At 57.4% G+C, this 12,466-nt stretch overlaps 1 protein-coding gene across 1 annotated transcript in view; it reads right to left on the bottom strand.

Moving 5' to 3' along the window:
- LOC112102328 (solute carrier family 22 member 6-like) overlaps positions 1–6,618 on the bottom strand; it is a 20,733-nt gene extending 14,115 nt beyond the window's left edge. Inside the window, exons 1-5 of the mRNA XM_026650461.1 lie at positions 6,247–6,618; positions 5,793–5,896; positions 3,512–3,666; positions 2,742–2,910; positions 2,291–2,414 (exon numbers count right to left, since the gene is read on the bottom strand). Coding sequence (XP_026506246.1) covers positions 2,291–2,414; positions 2,742–2,910; positions 3,512–3,666; positions 5,793–5,896; positions 6,247–6,618 — 924 coding nt within the window. The remainder of the gene's footprint in view (positions 1–2,290; positions 2,415–2,741; positions 2,911–3,511; positions 3,667–5,792; positions 5,897–6,246) is intronic.
- Positions 6,619–12,466: the final 5,848 nt, after the last annotated feature.

The raw sequence follows: 12,466 nt of genomic DNA, 5'->3' as shown, positions 1-12,466 counted from the left end.
GGCTGTGTGTGGGGAGGGAGGGATGGACAGGTGTGTGTGGGGAGGGAAGGATGGACAGGTGTGTGTGGGGAGGGAGAGACGGACGGCTGTGTGTGGGGAGGGAGGGACGGAAGGACGGACGGGCCGGAGGGAGGGAGGCATAGGCACCAACTTTTTCCAGCACCGGTGGGTGCTCAACCCCCGCCCGCCCCTGGCCCCGCCCCGAATCCACCCCTGCCCCACCCTCATTCCAATCCCTTCCCCAAAGTCCCCGCCCCAACTCTGCCCCCTCCCTGCCCCATGGGACTCCTTCCCCAAATCCCCCCCTCAGCTCTGCCTCTTCCCCGAGAGCGCCACGTTCCCACTCCTCCCCTCTCCCTCCCAGCGCTTGCCGCCGTCAAACAGCTGTTTCGTGGCGGCGAGCACTGGGAGCTAGAGGGAGAAGTGGAGCCGTGGTGCGCTCGGGGAGGAGGTGGAGGTGAGCTGGGGCGGGGCAGGGAGCTGCCGGTGGGTGCAGAGCACCCACCAATTTTTCACTGTGGGTGCTCCAGCCCGGGAGCACCCACGGAGTTGGCGCCTATGGAGGGAGGGACATGTGTGTGTGGGGAGGGAGGGAGAGAGAGAGGGATGGACGAGTGTGTGGGGGGGAGGGAGGTATGGACGTGTGTGTGTGAGGGAGGGAGGGATGGGTGTGGGGAGGGACAGAAGGATGGATGGGTATGTGTGAGAGGGAGAGATGGATGGGTGTGTGTGGGGAGGGAGGGACAGAGGGATGGACGAGTGTGTGTGGGGGGAGGGAGGTATGGACATGTGTGTGTGACGGAGGGATGGATGGGTGTGTGTGGGAGGGAGGGAGAGATGGATGGGTGTGTGCGGGGAGGGAGGGATCGACGTGTGTGTGTGGGAGGGAGAGATGGACGGTGTGTAGGGAGAGATCGAAGGGTGTGTGTGGGAATGAAAGAATGGATGGGGGTGTGTGGGGAGGGAGGGCTGGATGGGTGTGTGTGGGGAGGGAGGGACAGAGGGATGGCCAAGTGTGTGTGGGTGGAGGGAGGTATGGACGTGTGTGTGTGAGGGAGAGATGGATGGGTGTGTGCGGGGAGGGAAGGATGGATGGGTGTGTGTAGGAGGGAGAGATGGACAGTGTGTAGGGAGGGATGGGTGTGTGTGTGTGGGAGGGAGGGATGGATGGGTGTATGTGGGAATGAAAGAATGGATGGATGTGTGTGGGGTGGGAGGGATGGATGGGTGTGCATGGGAAGGGAGGGACAGAGGGATGGACGGGTGTGTGGGAGAGAGGGATGGAAGGATGGATGGGTGTGTGGGGGAGGAAGGGACGGATGGGTGTGCATGGGGAGGGAGGGACAGAGGAATGGATGGATGTGTCTGGGGAAGGAGGGAGGGCGGGATGGATGGGTGTGTGTGTGGAGGGACAGATGACGGTGTGTGTGGGTAAGGAGGGATGGACGGATGTGTGTGGGGAGGGAGGGGTAGACGGGTGTGTATGAGGAGGGAGGGGTGGACGGTGTGTGGGGAGGGATGGACGGGTATGTGTGGGGAGGGAGGGATGGACGGATATGGTTGGGGAGGGATGGAGGACGGGTGTGTGTGGATAAGGAGGGATGGAGGGGTGTGTGTGGGGAGGGAGGGATGGATGGATGTGTGTGGGCAGGGACAGAGGACAGGGGTGTGTGGGGAAGGAAGGATGGACGGATATGGTTGGGGAGGGACGGAGGACGGGTGTGTGTGGGGAGGGAGGGATGGACGGGTGTGTGTGGGGAGGGAGGGATGGACAGATATGGTTGGGGAGGGACGGAGGACGTGTGTGTGTGGATAAGGAGGGATGGACGGGTGTGTGTGGGGAGGGAGGGATGGACGGGTGTGTGTGGGGAGGGACAGAGGACAGGTGTGTGTGGGGAGGGAGGGACAGACATGTGTGTGCACAGAACTGGATGGTTGGAGAGATTAAGTCCTTTGAATCCTAGTTTGGAGCAGGGCCCTCCCCTGCGTGATGTGCGCCTCTTGCTCTCATGCCTTTGCCCCCCCCAGCTCCATGCCCCACAAAGGAACTTCCACTCCCTTCGCTGCACCACTGTGTTTGTATGGGTGGGGGGGGCTCCTCTCTGGACAAGACCCTGCCCCCTTTTGGCTTTCCCAGCTCCCGGTGCCATGCAGGTAAGGAGATGGGCCAGGTGCCGACCCAACTGGGGCATCCCCAAGGACCTCCCATCCCCCTCGCCAGGGCCAGCCCCAGCTGGGTATCAGGGCTGGGACATGCTGTGACCCCAGGGGTCAAAGGGCATCATCTCACCTCCAGGGAGATGCTGTCCCCACCCAGCTGCTTCCGGTTGATCCGGGCCACCCGTTGCAGGTTGCTCAGCGCCATCGCAGGCCTGTGGTTGACGATGAGCCAGCGTGCGGACTCTGGGATCCACCTGGGGAGGGGAGAAGCCGGGACGCCACTCAGACGAGGCTGATCCCTGGGGGATCTCAAAGGACTTTTCTGTCATTTCTTCAGCCCCCTGTTTTATGGAGGGGGAAACTGAGACATGGGGGGGATGTGATTTGCCCCCACCAAGGTCACAGAGTTAAGCAGTGGCCAGGCTGGGAATAGAACACAGTCCTCTCCCCTGCTCTCACCACTGGACCCCACACCCCTCCCAAAGCAGAGAGTAGGACCCAGGAGTCCTGGCTCCCAGCCCCCTGCTCTCACTACTGGACCCCACTCCTCTCCAAGTCCCTTCTGGGGATGGGGGACTCACCAGGCGCAGAGGAAGAAGATGAAGAAGGGGGTGGAAATGGCCAGCTGCAGCCAGCGCCAGTCCCGGATGCCGTAGGCCAGGCCAGCCAGCACCACCTGGCCTGCCGTGCTGCAGTAACTCAGCCATGTCACCACCAGGACACGGGACTTGGTGGGGACCCATTCCAGACCTGGGCAGGGGCAGAGAGATGAAACATCTGAGCTGGGGGATGACTCCTGAGCTCCTTTCTCAGCCCAAGCCCCTCCCCACACCCATCACTCATGGGCCTCAGCCCAGGCCAGCCTTGGGGATGGGGAGGCTCATTTTTGTGGTTCTTTCAGCCTTCCCACGCGAGCCTCCCACAATTAGTGCCAGCCGAGATATTCCTGCTAGGAACTGGGCTGAGACACAGCAAAGTCATTGCATGCTATGCAATGGGACACTGGATGGGCAAGGTCCCTGGGCATCATTAACCTGGATTGGAGTTGGTGCCCCCTATGGTGAAGGGCCCCATACCCCATTCCTCACCCTCTTAGGCCAGCCAGTCCCTCCGCTTTGGGGCTGGATTGGAGCCAGTGCCCATTGGTGAGGAAAGGCCTCATATCCCATCCCCCAAAGCCAGCCAGCTCCCACTCTAGGGCCAAATTGGGGACGGTGCCCAGTGGAGCAGAAAGCTCCATATCTTATCCCCCACAAGCCAGTTGGTCCCCCTGCCCTGGGGCTGGATTGTAGCTGATGCACCCTAGAGGGGAAAGGCCCTGTCCCATTCCCCCTGCCCTGGGGATACTCACTGAGGCAGATGTAGTTGAGGAGGAAGCCAGACAGACCAACCCCACTCAGCAGGCGGAAGGCGCAGTAGGTGAGGAAGTCTGAGGACAAGGCAGCCCCGGTTCCCATGACAGCTATCAACAGCAGAGAACACAGCAGGATGACCCGTCGCCCAAACCTGCATCACAGGGGGGAGTGTCCAGGGTAAGACCACAGAGGAAGCCTCACAGCTCTCACATGTCAGACCGTTCACCTGCGGTACTCACTGCCACAGGAAACTGCAGCACTCTGTCAGGCATCTCTGATTGTTTGGAGTCAGTAATTGACAGATAATAATCACTGATCAACAGTAACTGCCCCAGCTGACTGATCATTACTGGTAAATAACTGATCATCGAAACTAGTGACCAGCACTTGATCATTGTTCATTGATAGCCGGTAACTTGTAACTGACGGAGCTTGGCCGTACACCCAATTCCCTGGCATTTCTCATTCTGTCTGCAACATGATAACCTTTGAGTGCTGTGTCTGATCCAGCCCAGAATTTCAGGGAACGTTCCAGGCACCAATTGCTAAAACCAGGGGTGGGCAAACTACGGCACCAGGGCTGCATCCGGCCCTTCAGACGTTTTAATCTGGCCCTCAAGCTCCTGCCGGGAAGCAGGGTCCAGGGCTTGCCCTGCTCCACGCGTGCCATAGCTCCACCTGGCTCCCAGAAGTAGCGGCATGTCCCCCCTACGGCTCCTACGCATAGGGGCAGCCAGGGGCTCCGCACGCTGCCCACGTCCCAAGCACAGCCCCTGCAGCTCCCGTTGGCCGGGAACCGCGGCCAATGGGAGCTGCAGGGGCAGTGCCTGCGGACGGGGCAACACTCAGAGAAGCCTGCCCGCGCCTCCACGTAGGAGCCGGAGCGGGGACATGCCGCTGCTTCCAGAAGCTGCTTGAGGTAAGCACTGCCCGGAGCCTGCCCCCCTGCCCCTCTCCCGGGCCCCAATCCCCTGCCCCAGCCTTGATCACTCTCCTGCTCTCAGTCCTAGCCCGGAGTACCCTCCTGCACCTCCAACCCCTCATCCCCAGCCCCACTCCAGAGCCCGCACCCCCAGCCAGAGCCCTCACCCCCCCCAGCCTCCTGCCCCAGCCCGGAGCTCCCTCCCGCACCCTGAACTCCTCATTTCTGGCCCCACCCCAGAGCCCGCACCCCCAACCAGAGCCCTCACCCTCTCCCACACCCCAACCCCCAATTTCGTGAGCATTCATGGCACGCCATACAATTTCTATTCCCAGATGTGGCCCTTGGGCCAAATTGCCCACCCCTGGCTAAAACCCTATGGGGAATTTGGGCACAACTGGAAGAGGGAAATGGATGGTATCAGGAGCCCCAGCAGTACTTTAGCAGAGCCACAGCCTCAAGCACCCGAGATCAAAAAACTGGCTGAGGGCACCAATGAATGCACTAGCAGCATGACAACACTCCATCTCGGCTCTGCCCATCCTCCCAACAGAGTGTAAGGGGCGGGGGGAATGACATCTCCCAGACAAATAACAGTGGGGGGAGGGTAAATAAGGGAACATGGGGGGGAAGAGGGTATGCCCACAGCCCCTGGCACTGGGGGACAACGGGTGACCCTGGCATGAGGGAGGCAGTAGGGGGCTTGCAGCGAGTCCCTGAACTAGAGGGGGCTGGATGCAGCAGAGGGAGCTGTGCAGGGGGATGGAGGGATGCACGGTGTGTACAAGTGCTGGGCCAGCAGAAGCAGCAAAGCGTGGGACCCCCTTGTTAATAACCAGCCCTTGCTAATGCCTGTTGGCTGAGTGCCGAGCGCCGATCAGCGACGGATGTGTCTTCGCTGACAGCCGGGGTTGTCACCCACAACCCATGGTTAACAGGCAGTGCTGGAGAGCTGAGCATCAATAACCAGCCAGTGACAAGTGAGGAGTAAACCACTCGCAAGCTTAGGGTGCATCTCAACCCAGGGAGTGTTTCCATGCGTCATGGAATGACCTAGCATTGGACCATGCGTCTGAGCCAGGGCGGCAGGGGCGGGGGGACACTGGGCTGGATGGGCCCATTGGTCTGATCCAGGGGGGGAAGTGGGTAGAGGGGATACCAGGCTGGATGGGCCCATTGGTCTGATCCGGGGGCATGGAGGAATACCGAGCTGGATGGGCCCATTGGTCTGATCCAGGGCCATGGAGGAATACCGAGCTGGATGGGCCCATTGGTCTGAGCCAGGGCAGCAGGAAGAGGGGATCTGATCCAGGGTGGGGGACATTAGTTTCAGGGGGACACCCCCCATCACCCACCTGTCCGAGAAGACTCCAAAAAGGAGGGCTCCAAGCAGCACCCCTGCCATGAACAGCGTCTGCGCCAGCGCCGGGAGGGGGCTCAGATCACACACCAGATCCCACTGGCAGACAGACGGACAGTCAGTGCCCACAGAGACGGGGTATGGTGCCCCCAGGGGGCCCCCTCCCAGTCAGTGGCTTGACCTGAGGGACTGGAACTCCATAGCCATGTATCCCCCAGCACCCAACCTTCTCCCACACCCTTCTCTGGCCCCCTCCCCAACTCTCCCCCATCCTCTCTCTCCCCTACCGTCCTCCCAGTTCCCGCCCCTCTTCAGCTCCCACCTCCCCTCCCCCTCTCCCCCCACAATCCCCACTCTATCCCCTCCCCCTACATGGGTCCCCCCTCCCTGCCCCCACCCCATGGCTCTGCCTTGGGGCAGCAGGGAAGAAGGGGGGCTATCAGCCATACCTCAGTGACGATGGTGGAGGAGAAGGTGCTGCGGTCGTAGTACCATCCGTCCCGGCAGGGCTCTGTCTCGCCTGCCCTGCCCAGCGAACTGTTGGATCTTGGATGCTGCCCATGGGTGCCCACCAAGCGACAGCACCGTTCTGGACTCGGGACCAGGGAGAGCCCCCCACGAGTTGCAGTGGTGTTGCCCACCCAGCTGGCATTGGTGCCCGGTGGCGGAGGGCGGCACTGGTGCTCAGGGGAGGCGGCACTGAAGTTCTGCACCAGGTTGTGGCTGGCAATGAGAAGGGCAGGCGCGGTGAACAGCAGAACACAGAGGAGCTGGAAGGGACCTGCACTGCCCACCTTCTCCAGGAGGTCTCCAAAGGCCATGGCTGGGGGGCGGCAGAGAACACTAGATGATGGGGGATATGGGCACAAGCCCCTCTTGGGGTGACTGCAGGGAGAGACGGGTGCCTCAAGGGAGAGACAGACACGGGCACCTGCAGGGAGAGATGGGCACAGGTTCCCTTAAGGAGCAGCTCTTCCCAGCTCCTGGCTGCCTTATATACCGAGCAGAGGGGAAGGTGGGGAGGGGGGTTAACGATTGACTCCTGTCATGTTATGCTGCTAACCCAGAGTGCCCTCCCCTCTTCTCCCCACAATTAGAGGCAGCTGTTAACAAGGAGGAAGCTGGCATGGAGGGAGGGGGAAGTGGGCACTGGAGACTGGGAACTGGGATCCAGGGCTGGGATTGAAGAGAGAAGGCTGGCATCAGACTGGGCACAGCCATTGTGGACCAGGCACTGCCTCTGCCCTGGCACTGGGGACCGGGCACTGCCTCTGCCCCAGGCACTGGAGAGCAGACACTGGCACTGCCCCCAGCACTGGCTCTTCCCCCAGCAAGCTGGCACTAGTCACAGACCCAGTCAAGAGTGTTGCTAATGATGCAGAGTGAGACAATTCTGGGGTGACCTGCCCATCTCTGCTCCCCCGACCCATCTCTCCTGGATGGGGTGGGGGATCCTTTGCCAATGTGCCTCGCATGTGCAACAAGCTGTGTCAAGTCTCAGCCCCTGCCAGGAGCCCTGGCTTTGCCCTCATTTACCTTTCTATGTCTCTGCCCCTTTAACCTTCTAAACCCTTAACTCTCTTCTACCTCCTCCACACCCCCTTCACCTCACACCCTCCCTTTAAAGACACATCCATCCAGCAAACAACTTTCCTTCCCCCAGCCCACATCTTGATCCAAGGGGATTGGGTCTGGCCACCTCCCCACAGGAGTGCCCCCGTTCTTACGTCAAAGCAGCACATTTAGGGTTAATCATTACCCTCCTACCGGATTCACACACCAGCCCATTTCCTGTGGGAACCAAGATAACCCCCCCTGACCCCCAATTTGGTGCCTTCAGTTCTGCTACTCAGTCACCTATTGCTGAAGTTTGGTCTCCACAGCCTGGTCCGTGCATCCACTTCTCATCTGGCCACACCCTCTCGTGTCGCAATGGGAGGGAGAGAGGTTCACCTACAAGGGGGTCCCCCTCAAAATCAGCCCCCAAATGTCACAATGTTAATGGTGCTAAGCAAGGAGCCAAAGGGCTGGCCCCACGAGGGGTAGAGAGAGGGGGGCAGATGGATTGAGACCAGGCAGACTCATCACCCACTGAAGGGGGTGGTCCCCAGCAGGAATCCAGCTCCAGGGAGAGAGGCTGAGACCTGCCATAGACTCATCATATGCTAGGACGGGACTGGCCCACAAATCCTCTGGCAAGGGCTGGTCTATCTCATTCCACCCACACACCCAGCCTCACCCCTGAGCCTCTCCCATGGCATGTGCCCAGGGCTTACCTGTCTGCCCCCGGCATTGCACCCTGCAATACCCTCTCCCTGTCCCTCTGAGCTAGGCCCAGGGCAGGGCTGGGTTGCCAGCACCTTGCAGTCCCCATGTATCCCAGAGGACACCCTCTCCACCCACTTAACCACCCCACTGTGGCAACAATTCCCATCAGCACCAGCTGCCCTCTGGTAGGCACAGCAGCATGGATGTGGGAGTTCCCGTGTGCGTGCACACACATGTATGTCTGAGTGTGTGCACATGTGTGTGCATTTGAAGCAGTCACTAGGGGCACAAAGTGATGCTCTCACCGTGGTGGCTGGAGATTGGAGGAATGGGGGAGGCCTCCCGTAGCAACAGCGAGGGAGGGACAGCAAGGATAGGGTGAGGTGGGGGTGCCTGGGACAGAGGTGACCTTGCTGTCAGAGTCTCAGCAGGGGGCTGCTCTAGCCCAGGGGATGGGGAGTTTGGAGGAGCACAGCACTTGCCCCCTTCCCTGCAGCCCCGCTGCACTTCCCCACTGCCCTGCCCTGTGGGGCCCAGCCGTCCCCCCCCCCAGCCCATGTGCCGTCTCTGTCCTCTGGACTGACCACTCTCCCTTCATCTCCCTCAGCCATTAGCCTTAAGACGCTTAGGAGCCCCAAATCCCTGCTCAGCTTAGCCCACAGCACCTCCCTCCCTGCTGGAGACAAGTTCAGCCACACATGAAGCCATGGCATGGTGGCAGCCAGGGCTGGCTCTGTGTGGGGGACCTGCCCTAACCCCACAGCCCAGCCCAGGGCTGGGGCCCCAAGGCAAGGGGGAGCTGGTCTGATAGCCCTAGAAACTGGGATTCAATGTGTATCCCCAGGCAGTGGTACATCAGACCCACAGGCCCCCAGCCCCATATCTACTTCCCTGCCATCCCTAGTCCCACCCATGGGCACCTTCAGTCACGTATCCCCCGTCCCTACCGCCCTGGTTACACCCATGGGCACCTCCAGTCAGGTACCCCCACTCGTTGCCACCACTGGTTTCACCCATGGTCCCTCAAGTCAGGTATCCTAATGCAATTCTACTCCATGTGACCTACTCCAACGCATTGCAACATGGTGCAATTAAATGTGACAGCCTCCATCTCAATTCAGGGGCTACACTACTTACCCTGTCCCTCTAGTGCAGTGCAGCCCCTTGCATTTCAAGGAGATGCTGCTCACTGCATGCAACTGTAGCCAGTGAAATGAAATGCAGCAGAGTGCTTTCTGCTTCAACGCAATTGCATCATAACACGGAGCCAAAATGCTCTTCTCATTTAGGGCTTGAGCCTTTGGGGAGCTGAGTAGTTGAGGGTGCCTGGTAGCTCGCAGGTTCAAAGTTATACATCGATGCTGTCCCATAGCAGCCCCTTGTGGCCTAGGACAGCCCTTCAGGCACCCTGCCTCAGTTTCCCTATATGTACTGAGAATAATCCAGTTATACCCAGAGTCTTTAAGAACAATATTCCCCCTTTCTTAGGGCTAATTAATTCAAATTAACCAGCTACCCTCTTTAAGTTCAGGGCTTCCCAGCCCTCCTTCTTGGGACTGTGGGATTTCAGTCCTGGTCTGCCTGGCCTGTTCTCAGAGTCAGGGGTTTCACAAGCCCTCCCCTCTGGGGCTGTGTCCCAGCTGAGCTCTTCCTCTCCATCTGAGCAGCTCCCCCCTTTCCTGGGCTTGGAGCTTCCTCTTGAGTCATCTGGCCAGTCACTGTTCAGTTTCTTGATCCTCCCCAGGTGGGTCTAAACTCCAAACCATGTCTGTGCTGGATGGGAGAGGGTGGAATTTTGCTGTGCCCACTCTTCAAAGCTCCTGGTCCTAGGCCCTTCAAGGAGAAATGATTTGGGATGGTCCAATACCTTCCCCCTTTGTGGCACTCTGTACCCCAAAGCAATACCCTGGCACCCCCATATTTACCATGGTGATATGATTATTATATGTTTTGTACTAAGTATGCCTTGTAAGGTATCATTCTAAAAGTCTTGACCTGTTGAACATTAATATCCTGTTGGTTTGTATGTGCTATCGTTGTATGGGAAGTTATGAAGTTTTGCTATGTGTGTGTTACTGAAATGTGTTGTGAAGTTGGAAACACCCCCAAGCAGCCTTTCAGGTACAACAGTGGAGAAGCCAGACAGCGTTGATGACTTATTAAGGGGAATCCACACTCCCAAGGACTATCCCAGGAACTGTATACAATGGAGACCTCTCAGAGAGAGTTCGTAGACAATGGACTTGATTCACTTCATAGCAAAGGGTCTTTCCAGCAAGTTGGAAGAAACTATAAAAAAGGGGAAGTGACATCATCACTTGGCCTCACTTCCCCTACAACGCAACACCTGGAAACGTGTCTGGAGAACAAAAACTGAACTGGGGAGGGTGGTTCCAGGCTGGAAAGGAGAACCCCAGCTTGTGTATTAAGGAACTATCCCGTCAGGGTGAGACACGGCTTGATTCAAATCCTGTCTAGTTTATAGAGCTCAGATTGTGATTTTACTTTTATTTCTTAGGTAACCAACTTTGATCTCTACGCTTACTACTTATAATCACGTAAAATCTATCTGGTTTATATTTTACCTTAAACAGTGTGTTTTGGTTGAAGTGCTTGGGAAATCTGCTCAGTGAACAAAAGCTGGTGCATGTCCTCTCCACACTGAGGGAGGGGCAGACTGGGTAATAAACTTACACTGGTCAGGCTTCTGACCAGAGCAAGACAGTACAGCCCTGGGGTCCTAGGCTGGAGGAATTGACTGGAGCCTCTCAATTGTTAGTTTATAAGTGGCTAGGAGAAGTATTCATATAACTCAGCTGGGTGTGTCCTTGCCTGTGGATGGCTGTGTAAGTGCAGTACCTGGAGAGGTTTTTGCTAGTCACAGCATCACAGCGTGAGAGGGAGCCTAGGTTGGTATGCCAGGGTACCCCAGATCCAGGTTGCACCTGGGGAACCTGTCACACCCTCCCAGACACTAACTGCTCCCCTGGACCAATTTCCTCTTTCCTAATGGTCACTTCCATTATTTTTCCAGCCTTCATCTGCTGTCCCCAGACACATGGAATCAGGGTATATGGCCTCCCAAACTATCCCCTCTGGCCTTAAAGGCCAGTACATAGTTACAAAAAGCTTCCATGGAACGGATGCAGTGACACCACTGAGATTGTACAGAGTCATCCAGAGGAGAATTTGGCCCTGTGTGAATTCCAGTGAAATTAACTGCACTCTAGATTGAGACACTGCAGTGCAATTCAGCTGAATGCAACACAGTTCTGTGCTGTCACGCCAGCTTTAATGCAGTTCTCTTTGGTGTGTTGCACAGCAGTGCAATGTAATTCAGTGCAACACATCCTCCAAGTCTGGCACAGCTCATGACTCCCATTTGTGTGCAATACAGTCCAGGGCAATCCTCCCCAGTGCAAGGCAGCAGCCACCTGCATGGCAACAGCTGTGCAGAACTGCATTTTCCATTCCCTGCTAGAGAGGGACCCATCTCTAAACCTTCCTAGGCCCCTTTAAGGGCAGGCCTGGCCCACCCATTACATCACTAGAGGCAGCCATTACAGATCCAGGAGGTTAGGGCTGGGTTACAGAGTAAGAAGGAGAAGCAGCAGGATAGGCTAGAGTCCCTGTCATGCACCCTCTGCCTACAACTCCCATGCTGCAAAGGGGCAGGATGCTGATTTAACCATTTAGTGTGGCATGCTCCTGCAAGCAGCAATAACATAGCCCCTGACAATCAGGTGGCTTATTTTGGAGGGGATTTGGGCTGAACCCCAAAGTTCTGGGGTTGTAGTATTTATGCAAATAAATACAGGGAAGGGAGGCATTGTTAGCCATGGTTCCACTAATAACTGTTTCTGAACACCCACCGTGTATCATAACCACTACAAAGAAATAGAGTACATAGCACTCTGCCAGAGCTAGGTGCTCTCAGATGAGGACCTCAAAGCACACAATGAAAATTCATTAGTAAAGGTTTGCCAGCCTCCTGCAAGGGCTATTATCCTCCTTCTACAGAGGAGAGAAACTGAGGCAGTGGCAAAGCCAGGAATATTGAACGCCCCTGATCCTACTGTTTGAGACCCTGCTCCACTCCCACAACAATCAACTCGCACTCCCTGCTCTAGCCCACTAGACCGTTCTCCCCTCCCAGTGCCAGGACTAGAACCCCTAGGTCCTCTTGCTCTAACCCACTAAAAAATCCCACTTGCTCCCTCCTGCATTTGAGGTGCAATTTTATCCTGGATGATTTCTGGTTTGTTCTAAAGATGGTAGTGTAGGAGTTCTTGGGGTTGGTGGGTGGACCCCCCATGAGATGCAGTTGTCCAGCCTCACCAGCTGGGACTGAGACCCCTTTATTCCATCTCTGGTGTCCAGTCTCCCTTGTCATTTATTTTG

The sequence above is a fragment of the Terrapene carolina genome, unplaced genomic scaffold (genome assembly GCF_002925995.2).
Source record: "Terrapene carolina triunguis isolate 2854851 unplaced genomic scaffold, T_m_triunguis-2.0 Scaffold89, whole genome shotgun sequence".
Taxonomy (NCBI): Eukaryota; Metazoa; Chordata; order Testudines; family Emydidae; genus Terrapene; species Terrapene triunguis.
The sequence above is the reverse complement of the archived record's forward strand: the minus strand, read 5'-3'. Positions and strand labels throughout refer to the sequence as shown.